General features: G+C 40.8%; 1 protein-coding gene across 2 annotated transcripts in view; it reads left to right on the top strand.

Moving 5' to 3' along the window:
- cdkal1 (CDK5 regulatory subunit associated protein 1 like 1) overlaps positions 1-18,467 on the top strand; it is a 323,608-nt gene that overhangs the window by 138,512 nt on the left and 166,629 nt on the right. For both annotated transcript variants that reach the window (XM_062980661.1, XM_062980662.1), the window contains exon 8: positions 5,633-5,736. In XM_062980661.1, coding sequence (XP_062836731.1) covers positions 5,633-5,736 — 104 coding nt within the window. The remainder of the gene's footprint in view (positions 1-5,632; positions 5,737-18,467) is intronic.

Below are 18,467 nucleotides of genomic sequence, written 5' to 3'. Positions count from 1 at the left end.
CAGTGCCTTTCATGTTCTTTGACTCTTGTTTGGGCGCTGCGTTTGGTGGTCCCTATGTAGACTTGTCCACAGCTGCATGGTATCCGGTAGACTCCTGCAGAAGAGAGAGGATCCCTCTTGTCCTTCGCTGACCGTAGCATTTGTTGGATTTTCTTCGTGGGTCTGTAGATAGTTTGTAGGTTGTGCTTCTTCATCAGCTTCCCTATGCGGTCAGTAGTTCCCTTGATGTATGGTAAGGACACCTTTCCTCTGGGTGGATCTTTGTCTTGACTCTCATGGCTTGTTCTTGGCCTTGCAGCTCTTCTGATGTCTGTGGTGGAGTATCCATTGGCCTGTAGAGCCCAGTTTAGGTGGTTGAGTTCACCTTGGAGGAGGTGAGGTTCGCAGATTCTTTGTGCACGGTCTGTCAGGGCTTTGATTGTGCTCCTTTTTTGACTTGGGTGATGGTTGGAGTTTTTATGAAGGTATCTATCTGTGTGTGTAGGTTTTCTGTAAACTGTGTGGCCCAATTGTTGATTGGGTTTGCGGATGACCAGAACATCTAGAAATGGCAGTTTTCCTTCCTTTTCTTTTTCCATGGTGAATTGGATGTTTGAAGAGCTGCAAGGCCAAGAACAAGCCATGAGAGTCAAGACAAAGATCCACCCAGAGGAAAGGTGTTCTTACCATACATCAAGGGAACTACTGACCGCATAGGGAAGCTGATGAAGAAGCACAACCTACAAACTATCTACAGAAAATCCAACACGAAGAAAATCCAACAAATGCTACGGTCAGCGAAGGACAAGAGGGATCCTCTCTCTTCTGCAGGAGTCTACCGGATACCATGCAGCTGTGGACAAGTCTACATAGGGACCACCAAACGCAGCGCCCAAACAAGAGTCAAAGAACATGAAAGGCACTGCAGACTAATTCAACCAGAGAAATCAGCCATAGCAGAGCATTTGATGAACCAGCCTGGACACAGAATACTATTTGAGAACACAAAAATGCTGGACCATTCTAACAACTATCATGTCAGACTACACAGAGAAGCCATTGAAATCCACAAGCATGTGGACAACTTCAACAGAAAGGAAGAAACCATGAAAATGAACAAAATCTGGCTACCAGTATTACAAAACTCAAAAATCAGAACAGTAAATAAAAAGCAATACTCTGAAAACAGAGGGTTTCCAGACATGAATCAACCAAGGGCAGTTAACGACTCTAAACAAAGGATGCCCCAGAGGCAGGAAGAAGACAGCAGATAAGCTTTTCAATGCTAATTTAAGTGATTAACTACACACATTCACACTGACCTCTCTCACCCTAGACTTTCCACAGATATATATTAACCTCTTTGCTTAGTTTTCTCCATACCTCACAACCTCTGAGGATGCCTGCCATAGATGTGGGCGAAACGTCAGGAGAGAATGCTTCTGGAACATGGCCACACAGCCCGAAAGACATACAACAACCCTTTGTCTTTATTGTTTTGAAAGTTAATTTCTCCCTTCCCATGTTTCTGGAACACATCATTTATAGTTATTTCTCATGCATTTAGAATTTGAGAGTTTTGATGGATTCCACATTTTTGAACTTTGGGCAAGAAAATCCAAAGCACCTTTCTGTGTTTTGTTTCCTCAAAGTGGGCTGAAGGCAACACCAGAAACATTCCAAGCAGCTGGACAGACTTCTCCCCCACCCCAGGGTTCTTAACACTAGGGAAGAGTCATCCTGGTGGCTGTAGCACAATATGTAAATAAAATTTCATCATTTGTGTCAAATTTGCGAAAGCATGGAAATTAGAAGAAACTCTGAAGAAAGACACTTAGATGTACAAATTAGAAGAGATACATAGTATGGACAAACTTATGTTCCTTCTGAAGGATACGAGAGGAAAATATGTAAGAAGGACAAACTGGAGCAAAATGGAAGAATACCTTAAGAAATGTAGAGATACAAACTAAGAGTTTGAGAACTAGAAAAATGTTAAATACAATGAACCTATGTGAATAGGTAAAGGAAGGAAGATTATTTCCCTGTTTTGGTGATGTTTCCCTGAAATTTATTCTGTTTCATTCCCTTCCCCTTTCTCTGTTTTCCCCCATTCATTCCTAAAACTTTCCCTTTCCCCTCCCCATTTCCCCGCACCTACCCCTGTTTTTAAAACCCACACTGTATTTGAAAAATATCAATAAAAATTATTTTTAAAAAAACACTAGGGAAGAGTATGCATTTATATCTATATGGAGCTGGACGTATCGTCCCTTGCAGAGTTATTTCTGGCAAGCAAAGGTAGTTCTCCCTAGCTGCTCATTCTCCTAATGTTGCCTGAGGCTATCTGACTTTTGTTTTGGTGGGATGGGGAGGATGCAGTCTTCCAAAGGCACTTGGAAGATGCTTTTTCACAAATAACTAGCATTTATCTGTTGGTTGCTCGCCAGTGCCAGGATCACAGCATTGCTCTGTTGCACTGCTTATCCTGTTGCTCCCTGCAACAATAAATGGAGCACACCCCCGCCATGCCTTGATGAAAATTCAGTTGTGTAATTGCATATGACTTCCAGTTAAATTAGAAATGAACCAATATTTTTCCTTATCTGTTGCATAGCATTGGCTTCTACAAGCAGAGATGGATAAAGTGGGAATCTAAATGCACTCTGAGAGCTGTAATTGGCTTATAAAATTTGAGTTCTTTGATTACCATTCTCTGAAAAGCACTTTATCTTTTTAATGTCCGCACAACTGTCTGTTTTCATTTTCTTCTTCAGATGAGAGCCATACTTTGGGAAGGTCTTTTCCCTGTTCTGTCATAGTTGTTCCAACATCCAACTGTGAAGCATATCACTTCAGATTCAGCCCATTTTAGAACATGAGCAAAGTAGTGTATGGTGCTTTGTGTAATTGTGAGTCAACCATTACTTTCTCTTGGTCTGAAAATGTGCTTTGAAGTCATGTTTTCTCTGAAGTGCTTGCTTCACTGCGGTCTTGCATTTCCTATGCCTAAATCCAGTGATGTATTTTACAGATTTAAATTTCTAGCAGGTTTATGTTCCATGCAGATAAGAGGAAACATTTGCTTTCAGCTCTCTAATCCAGGTATTCAGTTACATACAATATTTATAAAGTTGGTAGAACAGGAGCATAAGACAAACTATTTAAGAGGTAAAAAACATTCAAGACAACCATATCCTTTGCCGTTCCTTTTTGGACTGAATTAAAAACCTTATCATTGTTGACTACTTCTGGGTTTTATAACCTTATATGGAATAGGTTAAAGTTCACTTAGCTAAGGGAAAAATAAAATATTATGATGGCTTAAGGGAAAAAATAGGTGAGTGTCTACGTATAATGAACTGATTCATGAACTATTCCTAAAAACACTGTTTGTATAAGAATCTTTTCAAATATGTTACTGTGCTGTTGTGCTTTATTTATAACTCTTCATATAGTCCTTTTAGATGTCACTTTTTGAATAAATTGCCAAAATTAATCTTTGCATTCCACCACAGCGCCAACCTCCTAATTAATGATTAAATGGAACAAAGCCAGTTACAGAACAGTTCATTGGGACATCTCACTCATTCCATAACTACTTAGGACTGTTGGGTAGCTTAAGGTCTCACTGGCTTTAAACATTGCTAAGGAATAAGGAGTTGGCCGTGACTTAGCATTCTAATTTTTGTTCGTGTTTTCCTAACCTTGATAATAAGGATTTTAAAACCAGATGTTAATGTGAGCTTTTTATACTACAGTGTAGTATAGAATTCAGATAACATATTCCCATCTGTTCATCCTCAGATTCACATAAGAGAGGAGGACCAAATTTCAGTTTGTGAAGATTTGTTAGTTTCAGACACTGCAGGAAAAATAGACTTTTTCCTCTTTTTTTTAGAAGCATGTTAAACAAACTGAAAACTTGGATCTGTTTTCAACTACTGGAAACAAATACAAAATTGCCTATATGGATAGTTGTATTATATTAATGATGGCTTTCAATGATAATGCAGTCCTGGATTGGTCTTTGTTTTTCCTACATTGCTAAAACATATTAGCCCTCCATGGGTAAACCTTGATTTTGCCGTTATATGCAAGAGACACCATTTTACTACTGCATTGTGTATAATGAGACTTAAGCATTCACAGATGTAGATATCCATGAGGCATCTATGGACTAAATCGAAGCAGATACCAAGGGCCCACTCTTTTCCATTTACTTTTACCCAAGTCTGAACTGGCAGATTCTACAGAATGTGGTTGCTCAGTGTTTAGGGATCTACTCCTGTCCACAACACCTCTTAATAATTTTTATAGAACAACATACTTTGTCTACAGTCAATAGTTTTGGTGGAACCTATATTTCTTGATCCTTTTAACAGAAGTATATCTAGGAGACAACTTCTATCCATACTGTAGTAAACTCAGGACAACAGTATTCTATAATAGGCTTTACTTTGTTCTCCTTGTGAATCTCCAGATCCTTTAATTCGGATGAACTGAGCAATTTGCTTTCATGCTGATTGAGTCACAAAAGTTGGAACAAATTAGTGTTTCTGCAGTGATTAGCTTCTATATCCTAGCTATGGTTCCAAGAGTGTTTTTGTTTGGACCTGTGTCAATTTTGGAAGGCAACCTTTTCTTCATTATACAAACATAATTTTTTTAATTGGAGCTCTTCTTGGTCAGTAAATGAGAAAGTACTTCTCTTGCCTTGCTTGCTGAGATGTTATGGGGACTTTTCTCCAGTTATAAGGAGCTTCTACACATTTCTGAGATTGCATCCTGCACATTTCTGCATAGGCAAAATTTAAAACTGATGAATATTGCCTTCTTGTGTGGACGATTAAATTTATAGTGCTGGTTGGTTTATTTGCATCTTTTTGCTCAGACACGCTTGCTTCAAGTGTTTAGCTCCAGAGGGGAAAATATGAGAGCTTTGCATATAGGATTTTTGTAAAAATTGCAGAAAATGCAATAAAAAATAAAACTCATGAGCTCTTGTGAAGCATCAATAGGCTGTTTCACCATGTGGACACAATGTGCCTTGACCTAAATTTCACCAACTGTGAGATTTCCTCTTCCACACCTCTAGCATTATATGGTAATTTCAATCGACTAATGCATTTTTGTGCACTGTATAGAGTATTGATTTCTTGAACTAAAGTTTTCTATCCTGTCTCACACCTGCAGTCCCCAGAAGGGGCCCCCAGTGAAGATATTTGTGCAGATTTCTTTAAAACGAATGATAGGTTAATAAAATGCCACATAACTAACAGAAACATAACCATAAACCAAGACTTACAAAAGAAAGTAAAATAGCTGTGTGCTTTATTTTTCCCTGAGTGTCTGCATCTTTAAGTGCATTTATTCCTTTGGCAGAAAAATGGCTGGGAGGCAAAAGAATGCTGAATATTTTAACCCTGACAAATATTGCATAAATCATCTCTGAGAGGAAATACATCACTTGCCTTGAAAAGGTCAAAAGTCAGATTTGTTTGATAGTAAATGGCAGTTATAGACAACTTCCAACAGCTACATATAAATATATTTTGCAAGGTGGAGGAGCTATACCTTATCGTTCTAAGACAAATGTATGCATTTGCTTTTAAAATCAAGAATTTTAAGCACTTCATGCTTTTCCCCCCAGTTGTCTGAATGCGTGCACCTACTGCAAAACTAAGCATGCCAGAGGTGAACTAGCAAGTTATTCTATTGAAGAACTGGTAAACAGAACTAAGCAGTCCTTTCAAGGTAAGTAGTTCTGTTTTGCTTTCATATTCTGCAATATGACTTTTATAAAACGAAAATGCATGTCAATGTAACGTAATTATTGATGTGATATACTTAACTCCAGTGTTTATTAAATGCTGAGTTTTTGTCTCATTGAGATGGAATTTTGGGATTTTAATTTGGTGGTATTTGACAGAGAAGTCTAAAGACCTTGTACATTGACTACTCCCATGATTTCATAGTGCTGAACCATGGCAGTTAAAGTGGTGTCAAACTGCATCCATTCTACAGTGTAGATGCATCTATAGTATCTCCTAGTGTTTAGCAAAGCACAACCTGGAAATATTACTTTTGTAACTTTAATTTCATGAATTCCCCCAACCAGTATGGCCTATGGACATACTGTCATGTTTGTTTTCCAACTCCACCACTCAAAAACCTCTTTTCCAAGCTCTTCATCAGAAGAACTAAGCCCCATCTACATTGACCACTTAATGCAGTTTCAATGCAGTATTGAAAAAAGTGGTTTCACTGTGCGGGTGATTACATAGGACATCCTGGAACTAGTTTGCGGCCCTGATGGTGATTATACAAACCGCAGAGCACTGATGTGCATTAGGGGTTTTCTTTTGCACACTTTTGTGTGAGTTTGTTGTTTGGCCACCACAGGTTGAAATTAGCTTCGAAATGCATTAAATGATCAGTGTAGATGGGACTTTAGTCAACAGCTGCAAGGAATCAGTCAAGTCTTTTTCAGCTTGAGATCACTTTGGCTTTACATTAGAAAAACCATAGGAAAAGCTTGGCTATCAAAAGATTTTTATGGCAAACAAACCACTTTCTTGTGTAGTTTCCTAGCTGAAATGCAAACTAGAATTCTCATTTATCCTGAAAACTTTGAAGGTTTTCTTGTTGAGTTGCTCTTCATATTTAGAATTTGAAAGTTATAGAAAAACAACAACCCATGAATTTACATGCGTTGTCATGCATGTTTTAAATATTTCAAACTGAAGATTTAATGTGGTGTTGTAATGAAGTGCAAAACTTGAGTAGGATCTTCAGTCAAATAGCTAAATGCATCAGTGCTTCCTACCTTTTCTGGCTGTAAACTCAATGGAATACAGTGGAAGTTTTGTGTTTGCACACATAGGATCGTGTTATAAATACATTGTTGGAACCCTATAGAAAAGATGATAGATTTACATGTCTGAGAAAGTTAATTTATTGACAGATTCAATTCGTAAAGTTGCAGTAGCATGTCTTTTACTGTGTGGGTTTGGCAACTTTCTTCAGTAGCAAACAGACAGAGACTTGGTTTTCCTTCTCATTGAGTTTTTCTACTCAGAATTTCCTGATGATAGTGTAAGGTTTGTTATATCTGAGGTTTTATCCTCTTGCTTTGAAATGTTGCTTTTGTATTCTTAACCATTGTTGAACATTTGCTTGGTTTTCTTTTCTTTTTTTACATACATTCACTTGTGTGTGTGTATGTGTGTGTGTGTGTGTGTGTGTATAATTTTGTTTTGTTTTTAAACTGGCTCAACATTAAACAATTTGTGTACCATGGCATTGTTTTTCTGTCTTTTGTTGAAAGTCCCCTAAGACTTTAAGTGACATGTTGTTAGGCATAATGGAAGGAAGGTCAACAAAGAGAGAGTCTGTTTCTTCTTGGCAGTGCAATTATTTGCTTTTGGTTAAATCCAAAATATTTTTTTTACTGTAGTGTTTGTTGAAAACCTTTTAGTGGCTTTGTTTAATAAATAACAAGCAGTTCTCATGTCATTATACACTTGGGATCTGATTGACACATGCAGTCTGGGTCTGGTAGCTACCTGATAACTGAACTGGATGGGGGTTGTGCTGCCTAGCAGGTCTTTTTGTTTTACTTTGTTTTTAAGGATTTATGCTCTGCTCTTTCTGAGTAAATTTACGTTCATCATCACAAGACTGAAAACAAGAACAGTGTAATTCTATAAAACGAGTGATGTAGCCAGGATGGACAAAATGCAGACTTCTAGATGTTGCTGAATGAACTCCCAGCACCTTAACCAATAGACCAAAGTAATGGGGAATAATGGGAATTGTTCAGCAATATTTGGAAGAAGATACCTTTTTCTGACATAGCAAAACAACTGTATCAACATATTTAAAAAAAATGTGAGAGGCATGCCCCTCCCAATAACAGGAACAGAAGTGTCTTGGGCAAATTCTCAAGACAATTGAGAAGACCAGACATATTTTCCTAATACTCAGTGCTACTGACAAAGCCCTTTCTATCAGAGTAATAATTTTATCGACACATGCCAATTTTATTTTTACATAATAGGATTGGTGCTTGTGATATACATACTTAATTCCCAAGCCCTTTATAACAGTTTCTGTTTAATGAGACTGCTGAAATAATCAAGTCATTTGGAGCAATCTTGTAGTAATTCATAGAATAGTAGAGTTGGAAGAGACCTCATGGGCCATCCAGTCCAACCCCCTGCCAAGAAGCAGGAAATCGCATTCAAAGCACCCCCGACAGATGGCCATCCAGCCTCTGCTTAAAAGCCTCCAAGGAAGGAGCCTCCACCACAGCCCGGGGGAGAGAGTTCCACTGTCGAACAGCCCTCACAGTGAGGAAGTTCTTCCTGATGTTCAGGTGGAATCTCCTTTCCTGTAGTTTGAAGCCATTGTTCCGTGTCCTAGTCTGCAGGGCAGCAGAAAACAAGCTTGCTCCCTCCTCCCTATGACTTCCCTTCACGTATTTGTACATGGCTATCATGTCTCCTCTCAGTTCGCTATTTGTTTCTTGAATTTATATCTCATCTTTCTAACAGAATGGGATCCAGGGTGGCTTGGATGTGAGCAGCAGGTTACAGTCTTTGTTGTTACAGTTTGTATCATACATTGAAAATACATGGCTGAACCAACTTGCTTCTCACTAACAGAAGAAACCCCTAGCAGATGTTCATTCAGGAAACACTGTCAGTAGTCAAAGGAGACTCATGACTTTTGCCAGTTCCTCTTGAAGCTTCTTGTGACTTCTGAAAATTTCCTCGGAATGGTGATGGGAGTGAACTGTTGAATAGTGTAGTAACTTTAGTTAGCCATGGGCGACTCTTGCATTTCCGCCACACCTGAAAAATGTTGGGAGATGGTGATAAAACAGTAATGGTTGGATTCAAAATGAATATGTTTCTATATTTGAACATAAGAGACTTATTCTGAGGTGTCAATTCAGCAAATAATGGTACTGTACTTTACGACATACTTCAGTTTGTCCTACATGCTTTTTTGTTGATTTTTTACTCCCATAGTCCCAAGATATTAAAATTAATAGAAATTGACTGATTGAAGATAGGTAGCTTTAAATTTTCATTGTTTTCCCCTTTTGTGGACTAAGAATCATAAGGTCCTGGCTGCTGAATCTTATGTGACTCTTATGCCAAGATAAATATTTTGATACCAATCTGTCATTTCTTAAAGCTACACAGGACAGCAGGAAGAATTACCCCCCCCCCCAAAAAAAATTAATTAATTTATTTATTTATTTATTTATTTTTCAAACTTATATGCCGCCACTCCCCTAGGGCTCGGAGCGGCTTACAAGAACCGGCTAAAATCAACAATTTAAAAACATTTTAAAAACATCATTTAAAAAAAAAATCTTTAAAACATCCTAAAAGCACCTTTTAAAACATCAGCAACAGAACTCAAAAGCCTGCCGAAACAGGTGTGTCTTACATGCCCTGCGGAAGGCCAACAAGTCCCGCAAGGCACGAACTTCAGGTGGCAAGGTGTTCCACAGAGATGGCGCCACTACTGAAAAGGCTCTGCGTCTAGTTGCAGTTAGACGCAAGGTCTTAAAACTGGGGACTTCCAGCAGGTCTTGGTCCTCAGAACGGAGGGATCTCTGGGGTTTGTAAGGGGTGAGGCGGTCCCTCAGGTACATCGGCCCTGGACCATGTAAGGCCTTGAAGGTAAGCACCATCACTTTGAAAGTGATCCGGTGCTCAATTGGTAACCAGTGCAGCTGCCGTAAGATTGGTGTTATGTGGCATCTTATGGGGACTCCCGCAAGGAGCCGGGCAGCTGCATTTTGCACCAATTTGAGCTTCCGGATCACCGACACAGGAAGGCCAATGTAAAGGGCATTACAGTAATCCAGTCTCGAGATGACTGTAGCCTGGATCACTGTAGCCAGGTTGTCCCTAGATAGATAGGGGGCTAGCCGTCTAGCCTGCCGAAGATGAAAAAAGGCAGTTTTGGTAACGGCGGAGACCTGGGCCTGCATCGTCAGTGAAGGGTCCAAGAGGACTCCCAGACTCTTTACTAGTGAAGACGGGCGTAGCACTTCACCATCCAGGGTTGGCAACTGGATATCCCCACTGCCCGGTCGGCCCAGCCATAGGAACTCCGTCTTTGCTGGATTCACCCTCCAACTACTGGAACGCAACCATCCAATAATGGCCTCGAGGCACTGGTGAAAACTGTCGGGTACAGACTCCGGTTGGCCTTCCATCTTTAACACAAGCTGAGTGTCGTCAGCATATTGATAACACTCGAGCCCGAAATCTCGGACCAGCTGAGCAAGTGGCTGCATATAGATGTTAAACAACAGAGGGGAGAGAATGGCCCCCTGAGGAACCCCACAATGTAGAGGGGACCTCTCAGAGACCAGGCCCCCCCTCTCCACTCGCTGTCCACGGTTGTGAAGAAAGGAGGCCAGCCAATTTAAAGCTGTCCCCCTAACTCCAGCAACGGCAAGGCGGTGGGTCAGAAGATTGTGATCGACTGTGTCAAATGCTGCTGTGAGATCCAATAACACAAGCAACACCGACCCTCCCCGGTCAAGCTGGCATCGGAGATGATCTGTGATGGAAACCAATACAGTCTCTGTCCCATGCCCCGCACGGAAGCCAGACTGGAAAGGATCCAGTCCGGCTGTGTCGTCTAGGAACTGCTGCAGCTGCACCGCTACTGCCCTCTCAATCACCTTGCCCAGAAATGAAAGATTCGAAACTGGGCGGTAGCTGGAGGGAACCAAACGATCTAAATCTGGTTTTTTCAGCAGAGGAGAGACCACTGCCTCTTTTAATCCCTCTGGAAAGACTCCTTGCTCAAGGGAGCTGTTTATTATCTTCAGCAGCGGGTCACGTAATCCCTCCAAGCAGGATTTTACTAACCAAGAGGGACACGGGTCAAGGGAGCAAGTGGTCGGTCTAGCTGCAGCTATGAGCCTATCGAGACCCTCTGCGTCCAGTGGGATGAACTGGTCGAGGGTGGGCCCAGCAAGTGGCCACGGAGTCTCAAGTTCTCTCATTGTATCAGTTGTGGCGGGGAGGTCCCGGCGTAGTAGTGAGATCTTGTCAGCAAAATAGCTTTGAAAAGCCTCGGCTGAAGGGGTCTGATCATCACTTTTTGGGTTGGTAGGAACCGTCGTTAGAGATCTAATTATTTTGAACAATTTTGCCGGGCGTGAGCTGGCGGACTCTATCAAAGAGGCATAGTATACTCTCTTTGCTTCGATGGTAGCATGCTCATAGGACTCCATAAATGCCCTGTAAGCTGATCTCGAAGCTCTGTCATGAAGTTCTCGCCACACGCCCTCTAGCCGTCTCTTTTCCCGCTTCATCGATCGAAGTTCCTCGGTGAACCAAGGAGACCGATTTCGGCGGGGTTGGAGAGGGCGTCTAGGGGCGATCTCGTCGAGTGCATTGGACAGCCTGATGTTCCACATGTCCACCTGCACATCGATTGAGTCGCTGACAGGCTCCAGATCCTTCAGAGCATTCTGGAACCTACTAGGTTCCATAAGTCTTCTTGGGCGAGCCCAAATCGGCTCGGCGCCCTTGCCAGGTGGGTAGGCATGCTCCAGCCTGACTCTCAGGGCACAGTGATCCGACCATGGAACCTCTAAAATAGAGGCTTGGGTCACTTGAATTCCTGCGCTGAAGATCAAGTCTAGCGTATGTCCTGCTTGATGCGTGGGCCCAGTACTGCAGAGCAAGAGTTCTAGTGTCTCCATGGTAGACACTAGGTCCATAGCCGCTGCTGAGCAAGAGTCCGTATCAGCGTGGACATTGAAGTCCCCCAGGACAACAAGTCTGGGGAACCTCAAGGACCACTCCGACACAGTCTCGAGCAGCTGGGATAGGCTGTCTGCTGGTGCACTAGGCGCACGGTACACCAGCAGAAAGGCCATGCTCTCAGGGGAATCCCACACCAGACCAACACATTCAGTGCCAGAGATGTCCACAACAGGAACTGCCCTAAGAGAAAAGCTTTCTCGGGAGAGCATAGCCACCCCACCCCCCCGCCTCCCACTCCGCATCTGGTGGGTGATTACATAACCTGGAGATGTTATTTCCTGGAGTAGGATCTCGTCCCCCTCTTGGATCCAGGTTTCAGTGATACACACTAGGTCAGCTCCCTGGTCAGTAAGAAAATCTCTGATAGTAGCAGTTTTATTCCTTATGGACCTAGCATTCACCAACACCAGGGTAGGAGGGGAGGAAACTGGTCGCCTGTCATAGGTGCACTTGGGGATAGGCCGCAGGTCAGAGGGGGGCCGAGTCTTCCGTCGACTCAGCCTCCCTCTAATATTCGGCCTGAGCCTACCGTCATATCTCCCCCTCCCAGAGATCGTAGGAATTCCCATACACAGACCTACTTCTCTTGGGGGCTCTACAGCAGAAACTAGGTGCCCAATGTTCGACTGGCCCCCTGAAAAGGAGGTGGGGCATGGCCAATTACCAAGTGGTCATAAATAGAGCCCTCAAAGTAATGAGGGGCAGGTGTAAAGGCCAGAACACCCGGCCAGCATTGTGGGTGGGGGGGTGATCTAGGGGACGTCAAGTCTAGGTTCCCTCGAGAGTGTTGGGATAAGTTCTTAACTCCACCACACCGGGAGGTCACTCTCTCTTTTATGTCCACAGTTCTGATACTCGAATCCCAGGTACTAGTGTTTTGGGGGCGTGCTCCCTTCTCCATATTAACAGATCTAGAACCACTTGGTGGAACATTGGCCAATTTGTGGGAGAAGGGAGTAGTTGCAGGTCTTGTCCGGTTACCGAATCCTACTCCCCAGAAGATTCTAGTCTAAAATTATCCCATGCAGTGTTCTTTAATGGCTCTTCGGGGGTAAACAAACATCTTTGCAGTGTTTAAATGATTATTTAGGTAGCAGTGATGTCTAGTTTGCAACAAAAACAAAGATACCTAAATTCATGCCTTGTTTTAGAAATGCTGATAATTATAAAATATAAGCATGAATTATCAATGGTATGGCACCTTTAAAGACAGCCTTTGCGTAATATTTGTTTCAGATGCACTAATGTGCATAGTTTTATACTGTGAGATACCTGAAGAAGGATGTCTTGTATCAGGGTTCATCAGACACAAGGGGGTTTAAATGCAAGGATATCCCTTTAGGAAGAAGAGAGTGTGATTCCAAAGAAGCTTAAAAAAAAAAGACCCTGTGATATAGAGAGAGCGGTAGAAAGTTGACAGCATTGGCCTTAGGGACATATGTTGTTATTGACAATTTCAAAAACGCTATTTTGGTCATTTAAAAGTTGCTGTCTCCCATTCTGGGATGAGGAATACTTTTTGCTTAATTATTCAAATGTCTAGTACTGTGTAACAACAGTAAGTACTACTAAATGATAATTAGGGGTTGTTAGTGCTCACCCAAAATAGTAATACACAAGATAAACTAGAAATAAAAAGAAAAAGGAATTGAAGAGAGCCACAGTCCAACCCAACATTCTAAATGACACTCAAGGTAATAGGTGCGATACAGAGGGACACCAACCTTTCAGAACTAAAGGGCCTGACCTTCTGCAAGACTGATGGTTGCTTAAAAGCTAAGAAAACAGATCAATTTCTAATTTCATTCCATTCTATATTAGGAGTTGTTTATTTATATTCGCCTTCAGTTGCTTCCAAATATGTTTCTTCACTTGCTTCCCAGCTCTTGTGTTGGGTCCTGCTGCCTACTTACAAAATTGGCATTTCCTGTAATCTTCATCTTTCTTTCCTTTAGACGTTCCAGTTTTATTGCATTTGCTAGAGGAATACCTAGCCAATCTAATTAATTCAAAGAGTCCAAAATCAATGTTTGAAAATGACTTTGAATTGTATTGTTGTTAGAGTTGTGCACAGACTTGTTTTCAAAAACGGTCTTCGGTTGGTCTGGCTAGTTCGGATGCCCAGAACAGCACGGGCTCTGCCACCATGTTTTTTCTGGCTGCAACAGAACAGTGGCTGCTGAAAAATGGCTGCTTTTGGTTTCTTTCGGCTACATGTGGAGTGCAGGAAGACAGCCACTAAAATACTGTAATACTGTAAATAAATAATAAATAAAAAGGGAAAGGATCCCAGAAGGGTGTTATCTTAAACCCTTACCTTAAATCCAGGTGTCCCTGAAAGACAGAAAAGAAAGGATCCCAGGAAAGGGGGGGTCTCTTAAACCCTTTCCTTAAACCCAGGTCTCCTTGAAAGACAGAAGGGAAAGGATTGCAGAAAGAGTGGTATCTTATCTCTGGTGCTTTTAATCTGAGCTGTTCTGCTCTGAATGAGCCCAACAGACAGAGAAAAAAAAACATCTCTACCGAGGGAAGCTCCCATCACTTCTCAAGACTGAGGCAAAAGAGGTGCCTCCTGCAAAAAAGAGCCAGTAGAGGGAGGGTACTGGTTCCCTTCTTGCTAGCCCAGAAGTGCCCCCTATCCGCCTCGGCCCTCCTCCTCAGCTGCCACAAGGCAAAGCAGCCTCCCTGCCACGCTATGTGTTATGGAGGGGCACTTGGGGTGGAGGTCTGTACTCCCCATGCTGGCATGCCCCCTTCACCATCACTCACAAGAACAACAGCAGTAGCCGAGGGAGCAGCCATTGGCAAGTCACGCAGCTAGCCAGTTATCAGTCAGGTCTTAATGAAGGATATAAGGACAATCGATGCCTAAAATGATGGGAAGCAGAGCCTAGGATGTGCCCCCAACTGCCACCAATGGGCCAGATTGAAAACAAATCTTTCAGCTTCCCGGATCGAAAACAGATTTCTATCCTTACGCATTCAGGAGTCTCCTGAAAAATGGATCAAGGCCCCCACAGAAATCTGGGACGCTGAAATAGATCACGGTTTACCCAAATCGCACAACCCTAATTGTTGCCTTATTTGATTATAACATTTATTTATATCTTTTTCTCTTCTTATGTTTATAGCATCCCTCAGATAAGATGCCAATTTCTGCTGGTTTATATGTCGTAATGCTACTATAATCAAAATCATATACTACACTAAGGGTCATAACCCCCTGCCAGTATAGAAATCCATAGCAATGATATGAGTCGTTGTGTCTCTTTCTATCAAATCAGAGATTATACAAGTGAAAACATCTATTTATGATTTATTTATTAGCGACATTTATAGCCCTCCCTTCTCACCCCGAAGGGGACTCAAGGCGGTTTACAAGTATATATACATACAATATATTATATTATGCGACTAGATTGCAATATTATTAGTATTATCATTAGTAATATTGCATGTAAAGAAATATACAATTATAACATGAAGAAAAAATATCAGAGGGCCAAAGTACTTCTTTTACAAGGCAAAGCTAAAGTGTTTGGGGAGTCTGTAATAATTTCATAAATCCCTTGAAGCCAAGTTGGGAGAGTGTGGATTTCAGTGTAACCGTTGTTGAAGCTTATTATCTGTTGTTTGATTTTTAGTATTCCAGGGTCAAATACTTTTGTAAAAATAGTATACTTCAGTTCTTAAGAAACAAATAGAGTGATGAGAGGAGCAGATGCTCTATAAATCTGACCAAATCTGGGATTCAGAATATTTTGAATTTTAGTCAGAGTTGTCCATCATTTTTATGTGATTGAAACAGATTCAGGACTCTTGATGCATGCCAACAAAGATACCATATATAGACTTCCATAATGACAGAAGTTTGTGCATTATGTGAGTTGAGTTTGGAGAATGTGTACAACATGTGTTAATTTTACAGAGATATGCATGGCTAATTTAAATTAAATTAATACTTTTTATTTCAGTAGAATACAACATTGTTAATAACCATTTAATTGTCAGTGCTATGAATTTCAGCTGGAAGCTGAGAGGGAACCATCCAGATATTGGACTATTAGTCATATTCAGCATAGCCATTGATGGCAAATCATTGGAATTGGAACTGGACAGCCACACATTTTCCATCCATACTTTAAGACCACAAGTAGCTTTAAAAACCAGTTCCAATCATTAATGGTGGAATGCCATCTCAACCTTCTAAATGTGAATGTTCTGTTCCTTTATCAGATTAGATAAGAAACATTATTCTTAAAAAACCAGATTCTTGGCCCATTCAGAGAAACAGCCCTATTTACAAAAATTTAAATACACCTTGTTGATGCTGTAAGGTTGTTCCTTTTTCATATTGCTGAGAACTAGTGTGGCTAAGAGTGCTGGACTAGGATTAGGAAAATTTGGGTTCAGTTCCATAATGGATCAACTTTGAATTAATCACAATTTCTTAAACTAGCCTTCTTCACAGATTGTATGTGGAGGTGAAATAAAATGTATGTTCCCATGAACTGTTGCATGACACTTATCGAGGTACAATAATAGAACAATATTATCTGAATTTAAGCTATTTGGCCAGAAAATGGAAAATAATAGCACAGGATCATATATTTTGACAAATGGTAGATTTGCGTGAAACCCAAAAGAGTGTGTCGACGACAAATCGGATAAAGGAATAATAGAGCAGTAAAAGAGACAACAAATAAAATGAGGTAGGAAAGTGGGTAACAGAGGGTGGGAATGTGAAAGAGACTCAAGAAAGAAAATAAATTAGAGGGTGAATAGGTGTAGACTCGCTTATCGTATATCACTCTTTCGAATGAGAGCAATACAGTATGATCCTCATATCTATATTCACTGTTTTACCTTCCCATGTCCAATAAAATATGTTCTCTTGAGGATTTGTTTAGGTCCTTGAGTACAACTGTGGTATCTTCCAGTGAAAGTCACTATTTCAATAGAGTTTGCTATTATTCATGGTTTCCTGTTTCTACTGTGAGTTCAGGAATGGGGATTCAGGGTGTCATGCTGTACTGTGAAGTTTGTATTTGCATCCAGCTAGGTGGTTGCACAAATGTAGACATCTGATATTACAGGAATAATAATAATAATAATAATAATAATAATAATAATAATAATAATAATAATAAAATATTGAACTTCAAAGACTCCGGGACAAGCCAGTAAAGGTGGTCCCAGTGGCAATCAGCACACTGGTTGCAGTGCCTAAAGACCTTGGCTAGCACTTGAAAACTTTGTCAACTGCAAAAGGCCACCTTACTGGGATCTGCGCGCATCATCCGAAAATACATCACACAGTCCTAGACACTTGGGAAGTGTTCGACTTGTCATCTTGTGATAGGAAATCCAGCATATCTATCTTGTTTGCTGTGTCATACAATGTTGTTGTGTCGATGATGATGATGATTGAACTTCAAAGACTCTGGGACAAGCCAGTAAAGGTGGTCCCAGTGGTGACCGGCACACTGGGTGCAGTGCCTAAAGACCTTGGCAAGCACTTGAAAACAATCAGTGCTGACAAAATTACCGTCTGTCAACTGCAAAAGGCCATCCTACTCAGATCTGCATTATTCGTCGATACATCACATAGTCCTAGACACTGGGAAGTGTCCAATGTGTGATGCAATACAAAAGCCAGCACAGTGATTTTATTTGCTATGTAATCATCTTGTTGTGTATCAAATAACAACAACAAAAACAAAAACAACAATGTAAGGCCACCTTACTGGGATCTGCACGCATCATCCGAAAATACATCACACAGTCCTAAACACTTAGGAAGTGTTCAACCTGTGATTTGGTAATACGAAATCCAGCATATATATCTCGTTTGCTGTGTCATACTATATCTTTGTATCAATAATAATAAAAACATTTTTTATATTCCGCCCCAGTCTCTGCATGGGGACTCGGGGCTGTTTTCAACAAGCAATGGCAAACATTCAATGCCATAATAATAAAGACACAATAAAGTGGCTGGCTAATGCATTCTCTTGAAATGTTAAATTAAGTCAGTGGCATGAAATCCCTGGAAAATTGGCTCACAAGCTATTACAAAAATCTGTAAAGGCTCTTATCCTATAACTTCATTTTAGTTGAGGATATAATTTAATGGGTTAAGCCTAGTCTTCATGAAAAAATTTGGTTTTGATGAGAACCTTGAAGAAAATGAATGTAAATGATGTAATTCTAGGAAGGGTTTGGTGTTTTCTTGACACTGGCGACCATGGTTTACCAGTTTGTTTATATTAGCCTATGTCTCAAACAACAGGAACTTTAGAATGTATTGCTCTGTAAGTAGATATAATCAGTTAAAGTTTTTCTTTTAGTTAATCACCAGTTAAAGTTTACATAAGCTTCCCAGAAACACAGGTCAAAAGCTGAGCATTACTTCTGGATTTCTGTACTTACTGTGGTAAATTTCTGTATATGGAATGGTTACCATGGATCTACAATGTGGCAAACAATAGGAATGCTGCTTATTTGCTAAATGCTCTTTCTGCTTAGTTTGCACAGTTTGAATGCATCTTTTGCATGAAGTTGAGCAATTGGTTTGGTTTGAGGTTTAAATCTTTATAAAAGGGATTAATCCTGGTTTGTTCTTAATATGTAGCCAGCACAGTGGATTTCATTTTAAAGTACAAGACCTGTATG

The sequence above is a fragment of the Anolis carolinensis genome, chromosome 4 (genome assembly GCF_035594765.1).
Source record: "Anolis carolinensis isolate JA03-04 chromosome 4, rAnoCar3.1.pri, whole genome shotgun sequence".
Taxonomy (NCBI): Eukaryota; Metazoa; Chordata; class Lepidosauria; order Squamata; family Dactyloidae; genus Anolis; species Anolis carolinensis.
This window is presented reverse-complemented; position numbering and strand designations above follow the sequence as displayed.